We start from the raw sequence: 27,174 nt of genomic DNA, 5'->3' as shown, positions 1-27,174 counted from the left end.
CATCACCTGCTTTCAGATGGAGCGGTGTTAAATTAACACTCCTGGGGCTGGGAGTGTATATGAGTCCACACTCAAGAGTGTAAAGTGTTAAAATATGAGTGTTAAATTAACACTCAAGAGTGTTAAAGTTAATGAGATAATTAAGTGATTAATTAAGTGACTATTGAGCATTATTGAAAATACCTGATGTTAACAAGCAGAATCACTGAAGGAGAAAATCACAAATTGTAAGTTACCATTAAGGTGATGGGTGTTTGCTTTAGTTGGGCTCTTGACCATTATATGTTTACTTTAATTTTTACTGTTGTTTGTCTGCTGTTATTGATTTCTAACAGTTAAATGAACAAAGTAAAATGTGATCTGATAGTGTTGGTTATGTTTTGACATAATCATGCTGTGATCTGAAAAAGGAAACTTATTGAGATAGTTTGGTTTAACTTGTTAGCAGCAGTTTTGTGATTCTTCAGCCTATGATTATCAGTACTTTACTTATAATTCAAAATATTTAATAAACATTGTTCTGATCAATAGATGTTCAGATTGCTTCATTTAAAACACAGACATCAATAATCAGCCTGTGAATCTCAACAATGGTGACAATAATAAAGCATGTTGCAGTGGCTGCCACCAATCACAACTCATTAATGGCTCCCATCATGCATTGCGGTATGAATAAATTATGATCTGAATTGTCTATGTAATTTACTTTTCCTAATTGAATATTCTGCTCATCACCATTGTTGAGATGCATAGACTGAATCTTGACGTCTGTGTGTGCCTAAAAGAAAGATTTTTTTTAAAAACTTTTAAGAAATCCTTTATATTATATAAAAAATTCTGGGCATTTATGCAGATTCACAGTTATGCTTTAACTAACAACATAAATCAAAGTCAGAAAGAAGGATCTTAATGAGTTCAGTGATCAAGTTCAAATGATGAATGTTATAATTTAACCAACATCATCAGATCACTTTTTTCTTTGTTCAACTGGCAGTTATAATTCAGATACAACAGCCAAACAAAATCTAAAGTAAACATATAATGGCCAAGAGCCCAACTAAAGCAAACACCCATCACCTTAATGGTAACTTACAATTTGTGATTTTCTCCTTCAGTGATTCTGCTTGTTAACATCAGGTGTCTTCAATAATGTTCAAACATCACTAAATTAATCACTTAATTATCTCATTAACTTAAACACTCTTGAGTGTGGACTCATACACTCCCAGGAGTGTTAATTTAACACTGGAGTTTTTGCTGTGTACAAAGAGCCGTAGTTAACTGACAAGCTGAGCCATATCGCATTAATTATTGCTGCCGATACGTCCGCGATATTAATGCGATATTGCTCAGCTTGTCAGTTAACTACGGCTCTTTGTAGTAAATGCCGCTCCATCTGAAAGCAGGTGAAGGCGATTTACTACTAATCAAGGAACCGGCTTTACTGATGAGATGCGCATAACAATATCGTGCGATATATCGCCCATCCCTATTAAATACATAAATCTTTTAGTGTACAGAGCTAAAGAAATGAAAACAAAAACAAAAAAGAAATAAAAAAGATTGAAATAAAAAACGAAAGGACAGACAGACAGACAAAATAATAAATAAATAAATAAATAAATAAATAAATAAATAAATAAATAAATAAATAAATGCAGCCTCAACAGGGCACAAGCCAGTGTCCTATTTGTGCCGGTCCCAATATTATATTTACATCTCTTTGTTTTTCTTACCTCTTATGGTATAACGCTGGAGTTCTCGGTAAATTTTTCATCAGACGGAACATTAATGTTCTCCGCTGCCCGGTCGACTCCTGCAGCCCAGACATCGATCCACATGTGTAGGCCTACCGCTTGCTAATTCACAAGTGCTGTAGTAACAGTGGGAAGTCTGGGAACATGGCTCTGTTCCCACAATGATTGGTTCGGCACAGCGCTACTAAATTCTGATTTGCTATTCTTATGTCTATTTTAAAAAAAAATTGGACAAATGAGTTCTATCCAATAGTCTCATATATATTTCTATCGAGAAAATGTTATTTCGCGATAGATATCGTTATCGTTTTATCGCCTAGCCCTAAGATATATGAATAGATGAACTGATATGATGATAGTATAGTTAGTATAGATTTCTATGCATTTTAGGGGTTTGGGGGGATTTGACACCCCAAAAATGACTTGGCCCCCCCTGATATTCTACCTACACCCCCTAGTGGGGCTGGCTGAATCCGGCCCTGTTCCAAACCCGTAAGACTTTAATCTTCGGAACTCAAATGAAGATATTTTTGATGAAATCTGAGAGCTTTCTGTCCCTCCATTGACAGCTACGCAACTAGTTTAAAATGCTTCAAAAAGTTCATGAAGAGATCGTAAAACTAATTAATTTGATTTCATTGGTTTACTCCAAATTTTCTGAAGAGACACGATCGCTTTATATGATGAAAATATTTAATTTAGTAGGCTATGCAGGACGTTTCACTTTCAGTAGGCTACCACAGCGATTCTGACTGTGTCGCCCTCTAGTGCTGCAGATGGGCTACAGCGAAGCACCAAATATCATAATTAACATAAAGATGATCAGTCGTTAGAATGCACAAATGAAGAAGGAGCTAAAAAAAAATAAAAAAATAGAGAGACAGTAAATATGTATGATATTCGACTAAAAAATTAGGAATTTAAGCCTTTGTAGCTGGTCTCCCAGGCTGGCCAAAGCTGGTGTTCAGCTGGTTTTAGCTTAAATACTTACTTATATTCAAAAGTCAAAAGTCATTGTCGCCACCTGGTGTAATTGTGTAACTTACAGGATTTTTACATTTTTCAATATCAAAATACTTTGTTAACATACAGTATTTTTCAAACCATCAACACACAAGAAAAGCAGTGACGGGAAAGAGACAATAAGGTTTCGGTAATTGTAATAAAATAATGATAACAAACAATATACAAAAAAAGTAATTTTGTGAACCTGTCCTGCAAACGAGTCAATTTGTGAACCTGTCCTGCAAAAGATTCGACTCTTTGGGATGAATCACTCTACTTGTGCGGTTCTGAATCTCCCGCGGTCAGCGCGCACGGAAGCGGCTCCACCCTCTCCCGCTGGAGTCTTGGAAGTGGGCGGGTCTTAGAGTGCGCTGAGACTTCTGATTGGTCCTAGTCCAGCGTCGCGCGCATTGCGCATGATCAGTGACCCCGCTGGCCGCTGCCTCATCCTGTATTTACTGCTACTGAAAATGGCCGCTACATATGCTGCCGAGATTTCACAGAGAGAAACAAAAACTACTTTTACAATCGACTAAATGAAACGGATTCGACTCGAATGCTGCGAGGAAATATTATATAATTTAAAACGGACTTCATTTCGTTTCGTGTCAGCATTGAACTGTTGTTTAATAGTGTGAGCGCTAATTTTAGCTCAAGCTAACAGTAAGGAGCGCGCGCGTGCACGCGCGTGTGTGTTCGGGCTCCAGCAGAACCGGAGAGTCCAATGGCTGACCCGAGAAAAGTGCCGTTCGTCACCCTCGCCTCGTTCAGCACCACACCGCCGGCAACCGAGCCAAAAAAACGCCGACGGGAGGACGAAGAGAATGAACCAAGTCCCGGTGTCACCGCCCCGGGGGTGTTCGGTGCCGGGAAACCGGCAACGGAACCCGGAGAACCCAAACGCACCGTCCGCCTGAACCTGAGCCTGTCAGAACCGAGTGAGCAGAAGTCAGCGGAGTTTAACTACGGCGAGCTGGTCCACTCGAGCCTGCAGGTGAGGTCCGCGGGGAACGGGTGAGGGTTCGAGCCCAGACTCGAGCAGGTGAACCGAACCTGTAGTAAATACATCGTTAGATACTGTAGAGTTACTTTTTGTCTTAACCACAGCAGCACATAAGTGACTAGTGTGTGGTTTAGTGGTTATTAAATATCTGAACTGGAAGCTGAAAGATTTTAGGTTGAAGCCAAGTTTCTGTCAACCTGTCAAATGTAAATATAGGGATCGTTAATTCAGTGTAACAGTATAACTACATCAGTAGCCGGATTGAGATTAATGATGGGTGGTTTAGTTTTCTTTTTGAAGAAATCTGAGAGCTTTCTGTCCCTCCATTGACAGCCTACGCAACTACCACTTTCAAGCACCAGAAAGCTAGTAAAGACATCATTAAAGTCATCCATGTGACTCCAGTGGTTTAACCTCAGTTTTATGAAGTGAGTAGTATGAGTAGTAAATAAGTTTGGGTGATATTTGTTTATTCACATTAGCTTGACAGATCTGATGTTGTTTTTCCTTTTATGTCAGTAAGTATTAGCTATTAGCCTACACTGTAAAATCCAGAAAAATACTGCAACTGCACACGGGTATATCACACCTTATTATTGAATTGTATATATTGTATAGGGATGCACAATATATCAGCCACCACATGATTGATGTGTGCTTTGTTTATTATACTTTTACATTTATATTTATTACATTATTACATTGTATTGTGTTTTATGTGTTATGTGTTGTTGTATTGATGTATGTGAAGCCAGAGACAAATTTCCACTACGTGGACAATAAAGTAAAGTAAAGTAAAAGTAAATATCGGTATCGGTCATGGTATGTTTTAATGTTATCATTGGCCAGATTAAGAACATTTTGCCAATATATTAAAGCTGATAAATAATGGAGTATTTCCTTCAGCTGAGACACTTACGCTTATGTTTTGAGTTGCTTGAAATATGATGGGAATCACTTCAGAAAAGGAAAATCAAGTAAAGTGCAACTTGCAACGAACGCAACTGTCATATCGGCTACATAAAATTATAATGACATTATAATCGCGTGTTTGGGACATGGCTTTTAATGGAGAGACTGTTCTTTTTGTAATCAGGCTCTCAAAAATTATACAAAAATTTAGATTTATCGGCCAATATGTCGGTTATCATCTTTCAAATATAAAGGGTTATTGGTATGATTGGTGCTTGTTTGCATGTAAATGAGTCGATTGGTTGTGTCTGACCGGTTTAATTTGCTCCTCAAGGTGAGGAAAGTTCCTCAAGGTCTCAAACCTGCTCTGGATCCCAGCGACCCGTTTGCAGACGAAGACAAAGAGCGGCAAGAAGTCGAGGCTCTCGCCAGGAAGTTTGAGAGCAAATATGTATGTATTCTTTTATTGACGAATGCACACATCCACCTGCAACCAACATGTGTGTGTGTGTGCGTGTGTGTTTACCCAGAAAACATGTAATCTTAATCACGACACGTCAAATGAATATAGTGTATTATCATCTCAGGGAAACACTGTTAAGAAGAAGCGGCGAGACCGGATGCAGGATCTCATCGATATCGGTTACGGCTATGATGAAACCGATCCGTTTATCGACAACTCCGAGGCTGTGAGTATCAGAGAGAGCTTCACCCAGAAGTCCACCACTGATTACCTCCCGAAATGCTCTCAGTGACCGCTCGTTACATGATTGACAGCACATGATGGGGTATCCGAGTCAGTTCAGACACAGCTTTGTGCTTGACCACATGCACGTTATCTCAAACTACTTTGAAATCCATTCTGACTCTTCATCCTTATCAAAGTACATATGAAAGAGTTTTTCTGGATGAATGTAAAGGCTCTATATTTCACTCTGCTGCATTAATGACCTGCAGGCCGACTGTACATGATGTCTGTTGTGTCTCTGCAGTACGACGAACTCGTTCCTGCGTCCCTGACCACTAAACTCGGCGGTTTCTACATCAACACCGGCATGCTTCAGTTCAGGGCCGCGTCTGAATCAGAGGGAGAGGGTGGAGGAAAAGACTCCAATCACTTCAAGGTGATCTTCATCATCATCATCATGGCACATGCTGTGGAGGAAGTGTCAGGTTTAGCACAGCCAGAATTATGTGTTTTATGAGTATATGAGTGGTGGTGTTGCATTTTTGTAACATGTCCTAGCCTGATTATTATTAAACACAGAAGGCTGAAGATGAAACGTATACAGTATTGTTCACACACTCTGTTAAGCATGTTTCTCTGTTTGTTAGCTTTAATATCGAATTAGCAACAATATATTAATTACTTTGTTCTAATCACACTTTTAGCCACAAAAATTACTATATATATATATATATATATATATATATATATATATATATATATATATATATATATATATATATAATTTTATTTTTTAACATATAACAATAGTTTTTACTATGTTTATATTTTATTTTTTAACAAATTAAATTATAATTGTAATATAGGCCTATTTATTGATTATTAGCCATAACTTGAAAATAATTTTTTGGTGGATTTTTATCTTATCGCAGTTCAAAATAATCACAATATGACTTTTTTTTTTACCAAGTAATGCTGTTCTTATTAATGGTCAGTCTTTTATATTCCGAGGGATTTCTATCAGAGATCTGATCCACTTTCTGAGTCTGTGATGGTGTGATTGACTGAGATGATGTTCTCGACTCTGGTTCACAGAAGGATGGAGAGGAGCGGGTGATTAAGAGAAGGAAAAAGAAGCAGGACGGCGGCTTGGAGGAGAAGAAACCCAGGAAATTCAAAGTACCCAAGACAGGGTGAGTTCAGATGCTTTCTTGTGTTTCAGTACGCTATGAGCTAAACAATACTAGATGCGCGTCTTTGACCGTTGCGCCATGTCTCACTACTTTTTTCCGAGACCCCGATGCCTTTTCCATTGTTCAGCTTTGCATCTCACTTTTTTAAAGCGCAAAAACGTTCTGAATGAACGGTCCTTTTGTGTGTGTTCATTTGCTGCTGCTGAAGGGACGCATTTGGGTCTTTGAGAGTATTAGAGTTTGTTCATGAATGTTTAAAGAAATATGTAGTAAATAAGTCATAAGCCTGTATTGTGTCATAAACCTACAATTGTGGTTCCAAACCTGAATGTATTTTTCTGTGGAACGCACATATAGACTCAACCTTGGTGTCATTAAGATTTTTTTTTTAACGTTTGTGAAATAAGTCTTTTCTGGTCACCAAGTTTGCATTTATTTGATGAAAAATATGGTAAAAAACGTAAACTTTTGAAATATTATTAAAGTTGAAATAAGTGTATTCTATGTGAATATATGTTAAAATGTAATTTATTCCTGTGATCAAAGCTGAATTTTCAGCATCATTACTCCAGTGTCACATGATCCTTCAGAAATCATTCTAATATGATGATTTGACGCTCAAGAAACATTTCTGATTATTATCAGTGTTTAAAACAGTTGAGCTGCTTCATATTTCTGTGGAAACCAGCATTTATTTGAAATATAAATCTTCTGTAACATTTATAAATGTGTGTTTTTGATCAATTTAATGACTAAAAGCATAAATTTCCGTACTCTTCCCAATCTTTCAAACCCTAGTGTGTATGACACCAGTTTTGTTCCTCTCTTTCTGACAGCGTGTCGGCTCTGAACCGGCCGGAGAAGAAGAAGAGGAAGAAGCTGATGAAGGACTCTCTGTCTCTGGCGGCCATGATCCGTCGCTTCAGCCGCGAGAAAGAGGAGATCCGCAATAAGCACCCGGCGTCGGTCGTCAAGCTCGTCCGCGCACAACCCAACGCTGCCGCCGTCGCCCCCAGCAACGACCTCTCCATGGCTGACCTGACCTCTGACCCGGCGATGATGTCGCTGCTGGGCGGAGCCACGGAGAACGACATGCTGCAAGAGCTGATGGGCGACCTGGACTTCGGGCTTCTGGACTCTCCTCAGCCGGCAAGTCCCGGGCAGAGCGAGAACGGCTCCCAGAAGCCCGGAGTCGCGGGTCGAGTGCAGAAGACGGGGTTGGTGCCGCCGCCGCCGCTTCCCAGCAGCCTCCCTGCTCCGCTTATCAAGCGCATAGAGGATCTGCGGGCGGTGAGTGCTGACCTGTACACACACACGCACCTCAGTCGCTGCGTTTAGTTGCATAAACACAATTCATGATCTTCATGAGACACTTTTAGAAAAAGGAGCGGCTCTTGAGATGCAGTTTGAAAAGTTTGTGTTTGTTTGGATGTGTGTGTGTGTGTGTGTGTGTGTGTGTGTGTGTGTGTGTGTGTGTGTGTGTGTGTGTGTGTGTGTGTGTGATTGTGATTTGTGTGTGTGTTCGAGTTTGTTGGTGTGTGGGTGTGTGTGTGATTGTGTGTGTGCCATCTTTTCTTTCCAGGCAGATTCCAGAGGAAAGAGAGAGAGTGAAGGAGACGAGGTAGAGAGAGGTGTAGGAGGAAGAGAAGATCAACATGATAGAGAGAAAATAGACAGAATACAGGGAGAACAGGAAGAGCGGAAGGTTAGAAAGATGGAGATCGGTGGAAAACAGGGTATAATAGTGTCAGTAAATCAGAAGATGCAGTTTTGCTCTGATGTCTATTATGGGAGGTGTCTTCAATCTTTTGAAGTAAACATGGTATGACATTCGCAACTTATTTTACTTTCATAATGTGATGCATTTCCAAGTGAACCAGAATATTCAGCTGGAAAATGTAGGACTGGACTTGATTTAATCCATAAGGATTTGATGTGATGGTGACGTTTTATCATTTTTTGCTAATAACACAATTATAAAACGCATCAAGACCAGAAACGTGTGTTAAAGTAAACATGATTTGATTGGATTGTGAAGTGATATATGAGCTGCAGCTTTAGTTTTATGGAAGATGAATTGTACATTTTCTTGTTTTTCCTTTCATATTTTGCTACTTTTTTAAAGTATTTGTCGGCATGAAGATAGCCATTACATTTGAGCTGTCGTTAACTGCTTGTTTTCCTCTCAGGCGTCTCGTCAGTTTGATATGGAGGGCAGGAAGAAGTTTTTCACGCTGGACATGAACAACATCCTGCTGGAGTGAGTTAATTTGGCCGTTGTTTTCATTCCCAGCATCTCTGGTTGGTTCGATCATCTCACTCTCTCTCTGTGTGTGTGTGCAGTATTGAGCTGCAGGTGCAGGAACAGTCTGCGTCTGTACGCGCCGCCGTCTACACTCATCTGGAGGCATTCGTGCCGTGTAATAAAGAGGCTCTGCTAAAGCGGCTGAAGAAGCTGAGTCTGAACATCCAGGACGACCGGCTGCGGACGCCGCTGCTCAAACTCAAGCTGGCCGTGTGCAGCGTCATGCCGGAGCAGATCGCTCGATACAACATGGACTGCATGGCCAAAGTTGCCAAGTAAGAAACTGGAGTGTTACTGAGTAAGGAGTAAAAGCTTTATACATATATACAGTAGTCAACATTTGAAGTGGATCAAAAAAGTTCATCAAAGTTGTCCTAAGACAAGAACGGGTATTGTTCAGAATTCATGTATAACTGATGAAAGGTTTTGATCCACTTCAAATGTTGACTACTGTATTAAAGGGATAGTTCACCCAAAAATGAAAATTAGCCCATGATTTACTCACCCTGAAGCCATCCTATATATGACTTTCTTCTTTCAGACGAATACAATCAGAGTTATATTAAAAAATGTCCTGGCTCTTCCAAGATTTATAATGGCAGTGAATGTGTGTATGTCTTTGGAAGTCCATCAAAGCCTATCCATCCATGATTAAAGTGCATCTATTCATGATTAAAGTGCATCTATTCATGATTAAAGTGCTCCAGACGGCTCCGGGGGTTAATAAAGTTCTTGTGAAGTGAAGCGATACGTTCGTGTAAGAAAAATATCCATATTTAAAACTTTATCAACTAAAGTAACTTGCTACCGGCAGACGGCCGTACGCATCGATTTACACCAAAAGAGTAACACTTGCAGGGTCCGAAATTAACACCCGCCAAGCGCCAAATGCGGGTAGATTTTCTGTTTGGCGAGTAAATCTCAAAAGGCTATCCGCCACACTATCGGGTGAATGTTCATACCAAAATATGAAATTTTAAGCGTGCGCGCGAGAGAGAGAGCCCCGGCTGCGCCCGGCACTCACTATTCAGAGCGGCCAAGCGTCAAGCTTCCCTGTACTTTTTGACAAGCGTCCTTGACAGGGCGGCGAGAGCTTCTTTGCAGCTCAAGTCGACGGCGGTGTGTACGTACAGTTAACGCTCTATCTGTTGACGGCGCTGAGGAAAAAGCTCCCGCCACTGGAAGAAGCGGTCACCGCCCATTTGTGTCCTCCTGCGCAGTGCGCACCCATCAAAGCCGTGCAGAACGTCTTCAGCACTCGCGGATCGTGCATACTCCGCCGCTTTGCCGGTAACAAAACTGTCAAAAGTCAGGTAAAAAGTCAGGTAACAAAAGTCAGGTAACAAAACTGACAAAAACATTTTTTATTTCACCCCAATGATAATATTTCTATAGATAGACCCCCACATTTTGATCTATATATATATACAATTTTTTTTTTTTTTTTTCATTATTATACATTTCAAATTTTGCTCTGGACAATTTTTTATGTTTGTATTCAACATAATAGGCCTACCTTATTATCTCAATTAAAAGTACTGAAATGAATGTATATGTGACCAAAAAAAGGCTGTTTATTATTTTGGCCGGTAAAAAATATGCTTGGCTGGTGGATTTTTTCATCTACCAGTCCCCGTGGCAGGTGAGCCAAAAAGTTAATTTCGGACCCTGACACTTGAACTTGACGCACAACGTAATGACGGCAATTGACGCCTTCAAACAAACAGGACTGGGCAACCTCATTCGTCATTCCGTTGTGCGTAGGATGGCTTCAGTATGAGTAAATCATGGGCTAGTTTTCATTTTTGGGTGAACTATCCCTTTAACTAACGGGTTAGTCAAGGGTCGACCAGTCTTACTTTTTAGTATCAAATTAGACCAAACTACGTTTATATGTAACTGACTTAAACCAGTTATGAACAGTTTAAAAGGAAAAAACTGTGATGACTAACTTTTAAGACTAGTCTAGTCTTAGCAGTTTATGCAACCGTTTTATTCTAAAGCTGTATGCTCTTCTTTCTTTATGGACCATTTTTAACAACAGGACCAACAGAATTTTTAAAAACATTTCCCACTCTCTCTCGTCCATATAATGGCAGTGAATGGCGACCAGCATCAAGTTATTTAAAAAAAAGACACAAGTATCACAAAATGATCCCATGTGACACCTGTCGTATATTCCAAGTGTTCTGGGGTGTACGATAGGGAATTGAATGTATTTAGCGAATATATTGTATTTCGTACGGCCCTAAACACATAATCTTTGTTCAACTTTAAATAAATTGTTGTTAAATTTTGTAAGTTTCATGATTTCAATTAATTAGACGTGCTTTTTGATTACTACATTTTTATTGAACCATTCAAACGGAGCCGGAAAAATATATAAAAATCAATACGTAAAAAAAAAAACTTTTAATAGGGTCCTAATAAACGAAGAGACTTCTGTGTGTTTACCATAACCATTGTGTGTGTGTGTGCAGGCAGCAGACCGAAGACGGCGACAGAAACGGCTCAGAGGAGGAAGACGATGAGAAGCCAGGGCGAAGAGTGATGGGACCCAGGAAGAAGTTCGTGTGGGACGACAAACTCAGGTGGAAGTCATAGATGATCACCAACGCGATCGTCATGAGACAGACCTGCATTTGCTAAAAATATTGCTAATTTATTGTTTCAATTATGTATTTTAATTAAACATATAATTATATTATTTGCATTTAAACATTCAAATATTTTATTATTATTATTTTAATGTTATTAAATTTTTAATTAAACATAAAAACATAAAAACTCGCTTACTGGATCCTTGGACTGAAAACTTTCCAGGAGTTTAAAACATAAAAAATATTGCTAATTTTGTATTTTAATTCAACATTAAATGATTTTAATTGCATTTAAGCATTACAAATATTTTTTTATATTTTTAATTTTAATTAAACACAAAAATGTTGAAAATATATTATTTTTAGCTTGATATCTGTGTGTGTTTGCGCAGGACTCTGCTGTGTAATCTGGTGCGGGTGAAGCTGGGCTGTTACGCGCTGGAGGCTCAGAGTTCACTCTCACCTGAGGATTACCTGAAGGTCTTCATGGAGACGGAGGTCAAACCGCTTTGGCCCAAAGGATGGATGCAGGCCAGGTGGGTTTCGGCACCACAGCACCAGTTCTCGGACCTCTGCTGGTGAACAACGTTGATTCACTAAACATTCATCTCTTTCTCTCTGCTTCTCAGAATGCTGTTTAAAGAGAGCCGAATAGCTCACAATCATCTCACTGGAAACACGTGAGTTTCTCCACTCTGGTTTATTTTTAAACTCTAACTAGATGCTGAATCTAGATTTATTCATTAGGATTTTCATTCACAACATGGAGCCTTTTTTGACCTTCTTCTCTTCACAGATCGTCTGCAAACGATTGTGGCATTCACAAATTATTTTGCTTTCGTAATCTGACACTTTATGACTGGGACACAATTTAGGGCTGATATTTAATCATTTTAGGGGAGTAACATGCATCAATGAACCAGATTAATGCCATGTACTTTTTTAAAGTATTAATTGGAGTGTTAATATAACATTTATCATGGCGTTTCTGGTTATTTTTAAACATTTACTAACGGCTGAATCTAGATTAATTCATTACAGTCCACATTCACAGATCTATTGTAAGCGATTCATTAGTTCATGTTAGGAAGTTGAAACGGTCACCGGTGGTTAGGGTTGAAAAATAGAATTTAATAATAAAATGAGGAAAAATTACAGCTCACCACATAGTCATTAATACATATAACATCATATATTCATATTTTCATCATTGCAAAGAACAATACTGTTAAATTATCACACACGTTCATGGCTGCATGATGCACAATGAGTAAAACTAATACTGGTTTGCTTTATCCAGCTGAGAGGTGTAGTGTGTGTATCATTATGCTCATGCAGTGGTTGCGTGTTTCGAGCTGCTGTTCAGTCTGTATTTCACACAGGGAAACGGCTCCAAAACAATCACAGAATAGCAGAGAGATTGTGCTTTTGAAGCCAAATACACTCTTCTGTCTGCCATCTCTGATGAAATCAGCCGTGCTTTCTCTGCATCAGGACTGCTTGACTGCATTCGCTTACTGGATCCTTGGACTGAGAACTTTCCAGGAGTTTGTAAAGATCTAATCGAAAACAGGAGTGGAAACAACAACGTTGTTTTTCCACACTTTGAAAACCCCTGGGCTATACTGTCAATAATAAACAATGTTTTTTTGTTTTTTTCATTAGCATTTAGCATGATGGTAATTTTACTTAGAAAAAATACTAATCCTTGGTAATAAAATGGATAACTTAATATTGATCAATTCCCTTGTGCCATTGACAGAAGATTTTTTTTAAAATTAAATTTAAATTAAACTTTACAAACATATTATTAAATAGTTTTCATTAAACATAAAAAATATTGCTAATTTATTATTTTAATTTAACATTATTTTATTTATTTTTTGCATAAAAATATTTTATTATTTTAATTTCTTTCCATTATTAATTAAACATAAAAATATTTTAAATTCATGGACTGAAAACTTTCCAGGAAAGTTTTTAAAACATAAAAAATATTGCTAATTTTGTATTTTTATTCAACATTAAATGATTTTAATTATTGCATTTAAGCATATGCATTTAAAAATATTTTATTTAAATTTTTAATTTTAATTAAACATAAAAATATTGTAAACATATTATTTAATAAACAAATATATACAATAGGCAACATTTGAAGTGGTTCAAAAAAGTTCATCAAAGTTGTCCTTAGACAAGAACGGGTATTGTTCAAAATTCATATATAACTTTGATGTATACTTTGATAATTAATGTATTTTTTATCTTTGTATTTATCTTCTTTATTTTATTTAACACTGAAGTAAAATGGGAGCAGTTTTTGTCATCACGGTTTGAGTGTCTGACTATAAAAACTGAATTGATTTGTTTTTGTTTTTCAGAGTAAAGAAGCGGATGTTACCGACCCCCAAAGCCAAACCCAAGCCTCAGGACAGTGGTGTTCTCCAGCGCCCGGCCCTCTCCGTGGACCCCACCACCCCTACCCCCACCGTCCCGCGCGGGCCATCCCCGCCGGAGCCCATCTGCCTGTCGGACTCTCTGGACGAGGATCTGACGGCCCCGTCGCTGGACTCCATCTCTCACGCTCTAGCCATGCTCAGCAGCGCCGCTAAAGGCCTGGTCCAGTCCGACAGCCCGCCGTCCACCGACACTCCCAAACCGGCCCAGTCGCTGCACACGGCGTCTCCTCACCTGGCCAAAAAGAGTGCCAACACCCTCCCGCCTCATTCTCCCAGCATCCTCTCCTCCTCGTCTGCGTCTCCGGTCGTTAAAGGAGTGAGTGTTTTATCACAGGTTCAGAGGCCTTCGGTTATTCCCGCTCAGCGACCGACAGTGACTCAGCCCACTAAACTGGGCGTGTCCCAGCCGAAGCCCCGCCCACCTCCCACATCATCGCCTCTTCACGCTCCTCAAAAGATTCCTGCTAAATCATTGGTCGCCATGTCAACGGGTCTCATCAAAACAAGCAATAACAGCTCATCGCCGCAGTCGCGCGCACTTATCACCACTTCCTCGCCGTCGCTCATAAACGTTAAATCCGTTCAGCCTTTCCACGTGACCGTGACGCCGCAAACTAAAAAACTTGCGCCCCACGAGTCACCCAAACCGGGCTTCATCACGCCCATGCAGGCCACGCTCACCAAATCGCCACACAACCCCAGCTCAAACATCATTAAGCTCACTCCCACCGGCCCGCCCGTTTCCAGGCCGCCCACGTTACCTAGCATGCACCAGCACGCCTCTAAGAGCCAAGGCTTCCACGCGGGCTTCATCGCCGGCGGTTACAGCTCCCCCGTGGGGCAGAAGAATTCCTCTCAGGGCAACAACATCTCCAGCCTCGCCACGACAACCGCAGCTGTTGCTAAGCAGCCGGTGACCAGCGTCTCGTCCGTGGCAGGGACGGCCAATCACAGCCAGCGACACAGACAAGTGGGCGGAGCTAATCAGGGGGTGAAGACGATCACATCGGTGTCTACGGCCGCAGCGACTCAGCTCTCACAGGTCTCTCTGTCATAATTTAACTTTTGCATTAAATGTTAATGTATTGATTCATTATTTTGTATTTATTTAATTTTAATTAAACATTAAAAATATATTTTTTACTTGCTACTTTCAAACTCAAGTACTCATTTTCAATAGCATGATGGTAATTTTACTTAGAAAAAAATAACTATCATCTGATTTAGACAAAAATTATTATTATTATTTTTTATAATTACAAAAAAATGAATTTAATTACAAAAAATAATTTTATTGTGTATATATATATAAATTGTGTATATATATATATATATATATAAATTTTTTAATTTTTTTATTATAGTTACAAATAATAATTTATTTGTTTTATTTATATATGTATTTTAGGCATCTTTGCGATTTGATTTTGGTTTTCTAGTGGTTTTATCACTTATTTTCGCTCCGCTTGCTCCAAGTTCCAGAAGTTCTGGAATGTCAATCAGTGCTATAGTTTCTTAATAGTTTCTGCACATTAGAACAGAAAGTGGATGAAAGACTCCATTTGGATGCGTTGCTTTATCACAGTGAAGAGGCCTAATGAAGATTAATGATGTTTCCCCGTGTGCAGGTGTCGTCCGCCAGCGCTCTGCTCAGTTCGGCCGGCCCGTCTCTGCCTCTGGGTTTCGGGATGTTGGGAGGACTGGTTCCCGTCTCTCTCCCGTTCCAGTTTCCAAACCTGCTGAATCTTCCTTCGTCTGTGGTTTCCACGGCGACCTCCGGCGTCTCGACCAATCCCAGCAGCTCAGGGTTCAACCTTTCCCAGAGTGAGTCACTCTTCACACGTAAATATATTTAATACTGTATTATTATTATTATTATCATTTAAAAATTCTTAGTGAGGTGAATTTTACATACTTCATTAGATCTCACAGAATTGACACCGTTTGCCTTTTTAAAATTCCCTAGCATGTACCCAGGGGGCAAAGGGGGTTTAGCAGACATGGGCTGCTGTAAAAGGTTGTCATATAAAAATGAAATCTATGATGTCTGAGGATCACAACCTGGGTGGCCAACCCGGTCAACAAGCTGCTGGAAACTTGTAATTAGGGTCAAAACAATGCTACCTCAAATTCGGCTTTAACTTCCAGAATCACCCAAACATGCTAAAACGGTTTAATTATATTCATGAATCGTGAGCCATATCTCCCTGATACTTTATGCTAGAAACAAACTGAGCACACCTTTAGAAAGAGTGGAAGATAAGCTTTCATCTGATGCCTTGATTGTACATGTAATTAGAATGTAAGAGTTAACAATGCCTCTTAATTCATAGGTAGGCAAAAAAAAAGAAAAAAATATTGAACATTCCATTTGTAATCGGTAGCATTCTTTTCCCTTTGTTGTTGTTACAATAAACAAATTACCATGTAAAGTTAACTTTTACTGGATGAAATCATATTTTGATTTTTTTTTTACTAACCAGACAGTCCTCATGGCCCATAACACATTTAGAGGGAATTCAATTTCAAGCCTATAATAGCCTGTCAATTCAAACAAGAACCAAGAAAGAAGTTTACCATTAACTGGTGTTAATTGTATACTGCTCTGTTTCTGTATGTACAGTATATCGTTTGCATATTTATGCAATATCAATTATTTGTATTGCAATGTCTATTTCTAATATTCTTTCACAAGTGGGATAGCTTTATTTATTCTATTGAAATAAAAAAAAAGGGATTTGAGGATTTTGGGTTAGGCTGGTTAGTGTTCAATCCTGGTGTTTGGAGTGTGAGACAAAGGTACTGACAACTAAATGCTGAAAGACTAAAACACACAGGAGTCATGTGTGGAGTAGGTTTAAAAGTATTTACTGATTAAAACTGTTACATTAAGTAGCAATTTGTACCAAAAAAAAAAAAAAAAAACGAAACAGACAAACAGATTACAATTCAGGGTGATAACTAATTTCTGTAATAATGTTTATACAATTTGTTTAGCTGTTTCGGAATCACCGCTGCTGTCGCTGCTCTCTAGTGTTTCAGCATGCTGTGTCCAACTACATTTGGTTGCCAACCCCTAGCAACGGCATCCTATGTAGCATGGAGCAGTTCTTCTGACAACCTTTAACCAGAGATGGGCACAAATACATCAAAAAGTATTTAATTAAAATACAAGTAATTTGTAATTTGAAAATACAAAAATATATTTTTTACAGTCTTCTGTAGTGTAAGTGTGGCGTTAGGTACATGTAAGAGTCTAGAATATTGCAATATTATTGTTTAGTGCAGAAGATGCGCTTTTAACGTACATGTTGCCACATACTGTCATAATAAAATATAATTACGCATATAACACTATATTTGTATTATTTACACAAAAACTAGTTAACGCTAGTTAATCTAATAGCAAGTCGCTGTCACCGTTACACTTTACAATACCTCAGATGTGTTCTTATAGAATGTTAAAGACATTTAAACCACATTAAACGTTCAAATATGTCAAGTGTGTTCTTTTGGAATGTTCAACACATTTAAACCACATTACATTCTAACGTTGATCATTTCACACATTTTGCGCACTATGTGAAGCAGATATTGCATAGACTTCAGTGTTTGTAGGGGAAACATAATAATTAATGAATTAACGGACTGTTTAGTTGATGTAAGCACTGCAGTCGTGTGTGTGTTTAGTAGTTTCTGTTGCTGCTGGTGTGTTTTTGTGGCTCATCTTCTGCTCTTCGTCCTCATGAATCTGATTTCCTCCATTGGTTTCATCTCTCTGTCCATCCCGTCTCATGCGTGTCTGTGTGTGTGTGTGTCCCGTCTCTCCTCAGATGTGTTAAAGGGTCTCATGTCAGGGGCTCAGGCTGCTCTGCCGCCACACTTGCAGCTGGCTTTCTCAGGTAAACGCTGACGACGCCTCCCGCTGGCTGCATGAGTCTTCTTCTGTCTTCTGTCGGGACACGCCGCCTGTGTTCGCTTCACTGACCCCTCTCTCTGTCTGTGCAGATGTCAATCAAACGCAGGGCGGAGACTTGCAGAGGAAGTCCTTATGACATCACAGAGCTCCCGACCGCTGGCTGATCCAGTGCTGACTGACTCCGCCCACTTTTATGCATGATCTGCTGGCTGTCCAATGAGACGGAACTGTTTTTATACGCATTTGAATTTCATGAATAATGAATTAGTTTGAATAATGATGTGTCAGTTGTACATATGTATCAATGTTTACACAGACAGACCTAATCACTGTGGACGGGGAGGGAAACACGTATGTGTGTGTGTGTGTGTGTTTGCATGTACATTAGCGGGCAGTTTTTTAAGGTGTCGAGTGTTTGAATATTGATGAGCGAGTGAATGTGTTCCTCCCTCTCTCGTGTAGGTCGGTGTCTCTGGTGCTGTTCATGAACGAAACGCCCCTTTAAAGTCGAAACAAACTGAAAACCAAATGACGGTGGCGGGCGATTGTAATATACTTGAACTTTCAGGATTTGTTTACTTGCGTTTCAGGACACGTGCGAAATAAAAATGCAGAAGCCTTAGTAAAAACAGTGTGTGTGTGTCTGATGTCTCTGATGCATGTTTATAATTGGCTAAATTGATATATATATATATTTTTTTAGCTCTAACACGTTTTTCCATGTTTAAATCCAGACTATCCTTAAAACTCTTGCAGCTGCTGCAGAAGTTCACAGGATTTTTGATTTGCATGTTTTAAGTTCACTTTGCATATGAGTTTGGTCCGAAATGTAACTTTTGAATTGTATTTTTATACATTCTTGAACTGAATGCAATACAATGTGGGTTCATCAAACAGTTTATCAATTTCAATTTATTCTAGTTAAGAGGGACATATAGAAATATGAGGAGCTGTAACTTTAATTTGCAAACTTAAACTGCAAATGTCATTTCCATAATTTTTGTTTTTCTGCTGTATTATGTCATGCCTTAAAATGATTAATTCTAGGTTATTTAATGTTTTAAATGAAATGAGGCAATCATAAAATCTGTTACTGTCAGATTCTTTTTCTAGCCTTTTTTATGCATGAAGTAAAAACTTCAAAAACTTTTCAAAATGTTTTTCATCTTAAACAGGACAAAAGCATAAAACACTGAGGCACTTTAAATATCTAATTCAATAACATTAAAGGTTTTGTGTCAACAAATTACCCTTGTGAATTCAGAAAGCGTCATTAGTGGTAATTTGGACTAATACACGTTTTAAAGTCAAGTACTATTGACCATGACCATTTTACCTTTATTGAAATTGGATTTTCTGATGCAGAAACTGCTTAAAGAAAAATAAGTACTTTTTGACGATACCGTTTATATTACACATGGCAAGTAATTTCATCCAAAACATAGAAAACTGTTCAGTTCTGGCCAATTAGCGACAGAAAAAAAAGCAAACGTCATACAAAGGTGGAGATTCATTTCAGAATGATTTGTAATTATTTTTGTTAAAGACAAAGCATGGTATCCTAACTGTGCTAAAGTGTGTAAAACACATGAATTAATGACATGAACAATGAGATCAGGTGCTTGTTACATCATACAGAGCTAGAAGACGGGCGATTCTGCGGTACTGTGACTTTAATTTCATCATCAATCTTCATCAATTGACATTCAAGTACCAAACATGTGGAGTACAAAATATCAACAAGGTGAACGAGAGCTTTCTAATGCCGTGGACTGAAGATACACTGCAAATAACATCATAAAAATAACCAGAATCCAACAGACAGGCAAATACGGCAGCGCACAAGGTAAAACTCAATCTGGAAACAAAGACTTGAAGGAAAAGAGCGTGAATAAGTGTGTGTGTGTGTGTGTGAGGATGTGGCAGTGCGGCCCACAGGAAGAGCTCCAGTCTATTTGACCAGCGGTCTGGTTTTATCATCATCTCCACACTGATGCGCTTTATACTTTTTCACTTCTGCCATGTATTTAGTCCAGGCGTCTCCTTTTCCAGCCTCCGCCTGCGTTAAACACACACACACACACAGATGAGTGAACACATGAAAACTTCTACACACACACACCATTCATACACTACCACTTAAACGTTTGGGTATGGAAAGAAAAAAAAATATCTGAGAAAAATCATATTTAGTCCTCAGATGCCATGTCCGTAATCTATAGCAAAAAATCTCAAACGGATTCATTAAAAGAAGTTATTACATCAATAACCAGCATGGCTGAACAACACATTTGAGACGATACGGTTTCAGGAAACAGACGCGAGTAGATAGATCGACTACGATAGTTAGGTCGTTGTACGGGGAGCGCAGCCACAGAGAGAGAAAGTTATTAAAACTATTGTTATTGTGTTATTGACGCGACTGTTGCTAGATAAACACGTATTGAATGAAATCATATGCTTTACAAATATTTCAATCATATAAATCTACAAACTGAAAAAGTGATACACGAGAGAAAAAATATATTTCAATGCATACACACCAGGTCTATGAGATGAAAATTATGACCAAAAAAAGCTAAAATTATTACAGAGAAGTCTAAATTATAACATTAAAAAGCTAAAATTACAACATGAATTGTCGAGATGAAAAGTCAAAATTGTGACATACTAAAAATCGAAATTGACATAAAAAAAGGTACAATTATGACAAAAATGTCTAAATTGACATTAAAGTCATAATTATGATATAAAAAGCCAACATTTTGGCATAAAGAGTCCAAAATATATATAAAAAAAAAAATCAAATTATGACATTAAAAAACTAAATTATGACATGCTACATTTGCATAAGTCAAAATTGACAGTCAAAACTGAGTCTACATTATGACATTACAGCCAAAATTTTGATGTAAAAAAAAGTCAATTAAATTGTCTAAATTATGACATAACTCCAAATTATGACAGAAAATGTCAAAATTACGACATTTAAAAAAAAAAAATAAGTCTACATAGTCTAAATTGACACGTCAAAATTATGACACTAAATATCAAAATGACAAAAAAGTCTAAATTATGACAGTCTACATTTACATAATTTTTACTTTGTCGATTTTTATTTGAGTCTTAAATTATGACAGTCAATTATGAGTCTACATTTACATAAAAATTGACAGTCAAAATCTAAATTATGACGTTAAAATTACAAATTACAATGACAAATAGTAAAACATTAAAGTCAAAATTATGACAAAATGGCAATTATGATAGTAAAAAATGATGATAGGCTAAATTATAACAAAAAGTCAAAATTATGATATTAAAAAGTCACAATGGCGACAAAAAAGTCAAAATTATGACAGTCAAAATTATGACAGAAACAGTCAAAATTATGACAAAAAGTCAGTTATGATGGTTAAAATTATGATAGGCTAAATGAAGACAAAAAGTCAAAATTATGAGGCTAATTTATAACAAAAAGTAGAACATTATGATATCAATCACAATTATGACAATCACAATTATGAGAAAAGTTAAAATAATGAGTGTCAAAATTATGACAAGTCTAAATTATGATTAAAAAAAAAAAGTCAAGTCTATGGATGCCAGTCTAAATGATAGAAAGAGCCATGTCTCAGGAGTGAGCAGGGCACTCGTGGGCCGTTATGTTGCTGTTTGAAAACGCACTTGTCGAGGGGAACAATGAAAGACAACGTGATTTCCTCATCTTCACCTGGGATGTTCCCATGACAACGCAGCACAGTGTCCATCAGCTGAATAGCTGATAACATAACCGTTGCAAATAAATATGCATTTTATAAAAAAAAGATTATGTCAGTTTTTAAAATATGGGTTATATATCTGTGTGAGAGTGTATTTCTCTGCTCTCAACTTAAAAACTTCTTTGGACCCTGCATTATTTATACATAACACATTTCTTACCTATGAAAATTATTTAATCCAAAATATTTTGGATTTGCAAAACGCATTCAAATTCGCACCACTTTTTCATTAGATTATGGATAAATTAATAATTATATCGCTTTAATATCAGAGGACTTAACAGTCCAAATAAGTGAGCCAAATGCATGATCTACTTGCACTGGAAAGCGATTGATATCGCTCTAATTCAGGAATCACATCTAAAGTATCTGGCAGGCTTGCATATTTGTGAACAAACATTAAAGGGATAGTTCACTTTGAAATTAAATTTTGGTATGTTTTAGCTTACCTGAAGGGCATCCAAGATGTAGGTGTCTTTTTTTCCGCAGTAGTTTCAATTTTGATATTTTTAGGTCAAACCGTTCTTGTCTGACAGTCATATAATGCAGGTCGATGGTCCCTGTCTCAAAACACATGCAGAGTCCAAATTAAAACAATTCCCCATCGTCCAAATTAAACAATTCCCCATCGTAAGTACACACTGATGGCCTAAGACACGAAACGAACGGTTTGTGTGAGAAACCGAACAGTATTTATATCGTTTTTACCTCTTATAACACAACCACGTCGAAGTGATCTGAAGTCGCGGGCGCTTCCTGCTGTGTGACGTGTGCGCAGACTGGTGCATAGATGTATATACTAGATTTCGCCTTGGCTACAGCAGTTCATTGGAACGAATGTCTTTAATGCGACATCTAGTGTATATACATCTATGCACCAGTCTGCGCACACGTCACACAGCAGGAAGCGCCCGCGACTTCAGATCACTTCGACGTGGTTGTGTTATAAGAGGTAAAAACGATATAAATACTGTTCGGTTTCTCACACAAACCGCTCGTTTCGTGTCTTAGGCCATCAGTGTGTACTTACGATGGGGAATTGTTTTAATTTGGACTCTGTGCTTGTGTTTTGAGACAGTGACCATCGACCTGCATTATATGACTGACAGACAAGAACGGTTTGACCTAAAAATATCAAAATTGAAACTACTGCGGAAAAAAAGACACCTACATCTTGGATGCCCTTCAGGTAAGCTAAAACATACCAAAATTTAATTTCAAAGTGAACTATCCCTTTAAGGGTAAGAAAATAGCATTTGTATCAATCTACGCCCCTACAATATCTGAGGCTAGTTTTTCTCCCACATGTAACCAGCCACTTGCGCTCATTGATAGACGATAGACTCTGATTATCGGAGGGGATATGAATGCACTGAGAGACCCTGTATTGGATAGATCTTCCTCCTGAAGTCAAGTTCAGCTTAATTCCTCAGTAAAAGCGCTGAGTTTGGTCGATGTTTGGAGATCTGGGAACCCCTTGAGTAGAAACTACACCTTTTTCTCGACACGGCATCTCTCTCATTCAAGAACACACTATCTTCTGTTCTCCAAGGAACTTCTGACCAGTCAATAATACTACCAGCTATTCTGGCAGAACACAATTCAGATGTCCTCCATTTGTTGAAAGATCTCCGTGGTGGCGGTTTAATATCTCTCTTTTACAGGACAACCAGTTCGATGAGGACTTTATAGCCGGGCTGTCTGAATTTCTTTCCATGAAAGACCCTATATTTGTCTGGGAAGCTACGGAAGGTTTTATCAAAGATTTCTCTACAGCCTTCGCCACTAATGTACAAAAGACACAGAATCAGAGAATTTCTGAGTTTGAGTTGTCCTCTTCTAGTCACTTCATGGATGTATGGGAAGGCCTTAGAGGCTACAGCAAATCGCCTAGCTATACAGCACGCACGGGACAGAGACTGTGAACAAGAGGAGGGTGTCACGGACTGGGGAAGAGTACGGCAGAATATTTTTACTCCATCTAGGAATCCTAATCAACAACTGATTCATTATGACTTCTGTCACAGAACTTATTGGACCCCACTTAAAGACATCATATTGACTCCTCCTTTAGTCTCTTCTCTGTGATAAATGTCCCGACCAACAACTTGGATCCTTTTTCCATATGATGTGGGAATGTGAAGGTTAAAACATTTTGGATTGAGGTATGTGCTATCTTATCGAAAAAACATTGAATATCACTGAGTTTGATTTCTCTAAACTGCAAACGATTGTCCGGCTGGCCGGTTTAACGTCTGCAACAAAACTGATAGCTCAACACTGGCTCCCACCTGGACATATTCAAGTGGCTGATTCAACTTCGGGACATTATAATGTTGGAGATATCCACAGCTCGGGTGAACTCGGCACACATCTCAAGCTTCTAGAAACAAACTTTGTTGTATTATTTTCATGTTATCACTGCTTTGATACAATCTGTATTGTAAAAAGGTGACTTGACTATCCACCTTATTCTGCTCTAAACAATGCGCGCTGCCATAACGACGACTCCGGTTCCCTATTTCCGGTTCGTAGCGCTTGACCTGTACTAGCAGCGAGAGAAGTTCAGTTTTAACGCTAACCATTCTAAACGTTTACTTTATTGAATGTATCTAATACGGAACCGGACATGGGCATTATCTCCTTCTCTTATGCTCGAAACACTCAGTTTCTAAAAAGTTTGAAATCTTCTTTGAATTGTTAAAACAACCAACAACAGCACACGAGGAGCTTGAACTCATTTTCTCGCTGCTAGTACAGGTCAAGCGCTACGAATCGGAAGTAGGCAACCGGAGTCGTCGTCATGGCAGCGCGCATTGTTTAGACTGAGCAGAATAAGGTGGATAGTTGCTGAGAAGATCTCCAATTCTATTGTGCAAAGCAATGATCAGGACTTAGATTGAATACCATAACACTTTATCCCTCTTCTTGTTATTTTTTTATTATTATTATTCATGTTTTAGCATTCCTGTGGCTGTTTTTCTGTTAACTTATCTATCCATTATGTACCCCATTGTAAAGAGAGCGCGGGGTTAAGCTGGGAGGGGAAGGAGGGATTGGTAGGTGGGGAGTTGATTTCATTTATGCTTTCATGTTCTCATTCTGGCTTGTTTATTGTCAAGAAAATTAAAAAAAAATAAAAAATCAGGAGTATTCGCTGGGTCACATGACTATAATCATAAAATTACTTCCTTGAAGTGACCATTGCATGTTCCCTTCGTTAACTGCCTTGTGAAAGAGCCCTCCGTGAAGAGATCAGTTCTTCACTTTCGTTTCAAAACACTTCTACAAATGGCGTCCCCTCCCGAAGGGCCCTTTAAAGGGAGCAAAAATGCCGTTTGGAACTTGCCCTTAATGTCAATGTCACAAGGTCGTAAATTTGACCTTTTAATCACAGTTATAACTTAGTAGGCCTATGTCATAATTAAGTTAACTAAAGCATTTTTTTTTATCTGTGTAAGAAATTCTATCAACAACTTACACAAACCAGTGAAAAACTTTCACAATTAAGAATCTCACCGTAAGTAGTAACATTAGTTCATACGGGGACTTTGAGTATGTATTCAGACACACTACTCAATTGGCATACTATTTTTCACACACCATATAGTAGGAAAGATTTCGATTTCAGACACATCTGGGAAAGTTATTGAAAGATATATATATATATACACGAGATGACAACAGCACATGACGTTCCATGGCAACACTATCAACAACAGCCTGCAGCAGTCATGTGGTACAACTCGGAGCTCTCAGCAAATTCCCAGTTTACAAATTGCAATTTACGAGTTCTACAAAGAACGCTATTTACAAGCCGTAATCTAGTAATTATGACATGGCGTGAACGGACCTTACGATAGATACTGAATGAACCTCATAAAATAGCTTAATAACAAAAAGTTTTGTACTAAACAACAATGATTTTACAGGATATATAGTTTCTTCTCACCTCGGAGTCCAGTTTCTGTTTCTTGGCCACCATCCCTGTCTTGAGGGCCAAACGCGCGCCTCCCCTCCGCTTGCCCACCTGAGTTAATAAGGGAACAGACTCAGAGCGTTACACGGGCTTTAGGAAGCGACCAGGACCCGAACAGAGCCAGAATCTACAGCTGTATGAGTGTGTGTGTGTGGGGGTGTGTGTGTGTTACACTAATGTAAAGCGCTTCCACTGCCTCTCTTACAATGCTGCTCACGCTACAAGGCTTGTCCTGAGCCGCTTGCCCTGCCGGAGCAGGACTCTTCGTCTTCTCCTCCTCCTCAGTCTCTCTCTTCCTCTTCTCCTCCTCCTCCATCTTCTTCTTGAACATCTCCATGAAGCTGCCGTCGTTGGCGAAGGCGTTGGCCGCTTTGGGCGCCCCGTGGGCCGGGCTGCTGCCGCCGGACTCCCCGCTGCTGCTGCTGGAGGACTGATGATGATGATGGTGATGAAGATGTCGGCGATGATGTTTGTCTGATTTATGCTGCTTTTTCTCCATCGTTTTGACGTTTAGTAAAATAATAAACAACCTTTTACTTTCACGCCTGTGATTTTGCAGGGCTGTTTTGATGTCCGCACTAATGTGAAGACTTAATAAAGAATGAATCGTAATTTAAACGTAGCAAACGCAACAAAGACGAAAGTTAAATAATAATAATAGGCGTGTTTGTCTTATATTGTGATAATAAAGTATCGCGGCGTCTCCCGATAAGCAAAAACACCCTTATCGTCAAACGCAAAGAGCGCGATTTATCGAGTCGCGAGTCCGTATGTGATTATAATAGCAGATCGGGCGGATTGTGTGATGAATCGGCAGGATTTCGGGGTTTAATCCCGATGTTTTTCCGCACAGTTTTGTTTTATTTTAGAGTCGCTCCGCCATGATGCATTTCATCTGCAGTCAGAGTTCGTTCGTGTGAGTGACGCACCGTCGCCCCCCGCAGGCCGGAAGAGGAACTGCAGCGCCTTTCACTTATTTCAGTTTTGTTGTCCACTAAATATGAAATACAATATTAATTGTAACAGTTACAGGGGACAGCAATAGATATATGTTTAAAATTCTGATTCTGAATAAGGATCATTATTATTCATTAATTTTTTTTGAAAGATTGCTTGGACAAAACTTTGTCATGCAGGCCTACCAATTCTTGCATTTAACACATTAATAAATTTAAGATAAAATTCTTACCAATCTAACACAATTTGAATAAAATCATGAATAATGATATACAAATGTTGATTTAAACAATTACACAATATTTAAATGAATGGATACATTTTTAAAAGATTTAAATAAAACACAATACATCTTACAATACAATAGTGAGTAGAAAATGTACTGATGTAACAAAAATAGGCTAATACTTTGCATTTCATAATAGGATTGTGATCATATTTGGCATCTAAAAGATTGAAAACACTATGATATTATTATATTATATAATATATATATAATATATATATATATTATTAACAATTATTGAAACCCATTTTAAATGCAATTTAAAGTCTACTTTTGTATCTTAGGACTACATATCTAACAAAGCAATTGTTTAACCATTGTATCAGTTG

At 38.5% G+C, this 27,174-nt stretch overlaps 2 protein-coding genes across 4 annotated transcripts; one reads left to right on the top strand and one right to left on the bottom strand.

Moving 5' to 3' along the window:
* The first annotated feature begins 3,178 nt into the window (after nucleotides 1-3,178).
* On the top strand, nucleotides 3,179-18,939 carry ubn2b (ubinuclein 2b). 3 transcript variants are annotated; one of them, XM_081370868.1, is made up of 15 exons: nucleotides 3,179-3,756; nucleotides 5,012-5,128; nucleotides 5,265-5,366; nucleotides 5,670-5,801; nucleotides 6,461-6,558; nucleotides 7,395-7,848; nucleotides 8,748-8,818; nucleotides 8,902-9,138; nucleotides 11,344-11,454; nucleotides 11,856-11,999; nucleotides 12,093-12,143; nucleotides 13,845-14,964; nucleotides 15,551-15,746; nucleotides 17,756-17,824; nucleotides 17,931-18,939. In XM_081370868.1, the coding sequence occupies exons 1-15, from the start codon at nucleotides 3,487-3,489 to the stop codon at nucleotides 17,975-17,977; spliced, it is 3,219 nt and encodes a 1,072-aa protein (XP_081226994.1). In that variant the 5' UTR covers nucleotides 3,179-3,486; the 3' UTR covers nucleotides 17,978-18,939. The 3 variants fall into 3 exon arrangements, with proteins under 3 accessions (XP_081226994.1, XP_081226992.1, XP_081226993.1); XM_081370866.1 differs by having other exon boundaries at nucleotides 3,201-3,756; nucleotides 15,551-15,764; XM_081370867.1 differs by having other exon boundaries at nucleotides 3,374-3,761; nucleotides 5,017-5,128; nucleotides 15,551-15,764.
* Nucleotides 18,940-19,496: 557 nt separating this feature from the next.
* On the bottom strand, nucleotides 19,497-26,550 carry trir (telomerase RNA component interacting RNase). The gene is made up of 3 exons (XM_081370892.1): nucleotides 25,808-26,550; nucleotides 25,576-25,653; nucleotides 19,497-19,900 (listed from the first exon to the last, which is right to left on the bottom strand). Exons 1-3 carry the CDS (start codon nucleotides 26,099-26,101, stop codon nucleotides 19,793-19,795), a joined length of 480 nt encoding a protein of 159 aa, XP_081227018.1. The 5' UTR covers nucleotides 26,102-26,550; the 3' UTR covers nucleotides 19,497-19,792.
* Nucleotides 26,551-27,174: the final 624 nt, after the last annotated feature.

The sequence above is a fragment of the Scardinius erythrophthalmus genome, assembly GCF_964197995.2.
Source record: "Scardinius erythrophthalmus genome assembly, chromosome: 1".
Taxonomy (NCBI): Eukaryota; Metazoa; Chordata; class Actinopteri; order Cypriniformes; family Leuciscidae; genus Scardinius; species Scardinius erythrophthalmus.
The sequence above is the reverse complement of the archived record's forward strand: the minus strand, read 5'-3'. Positions and strand labels throughout refer to the sequence as shown.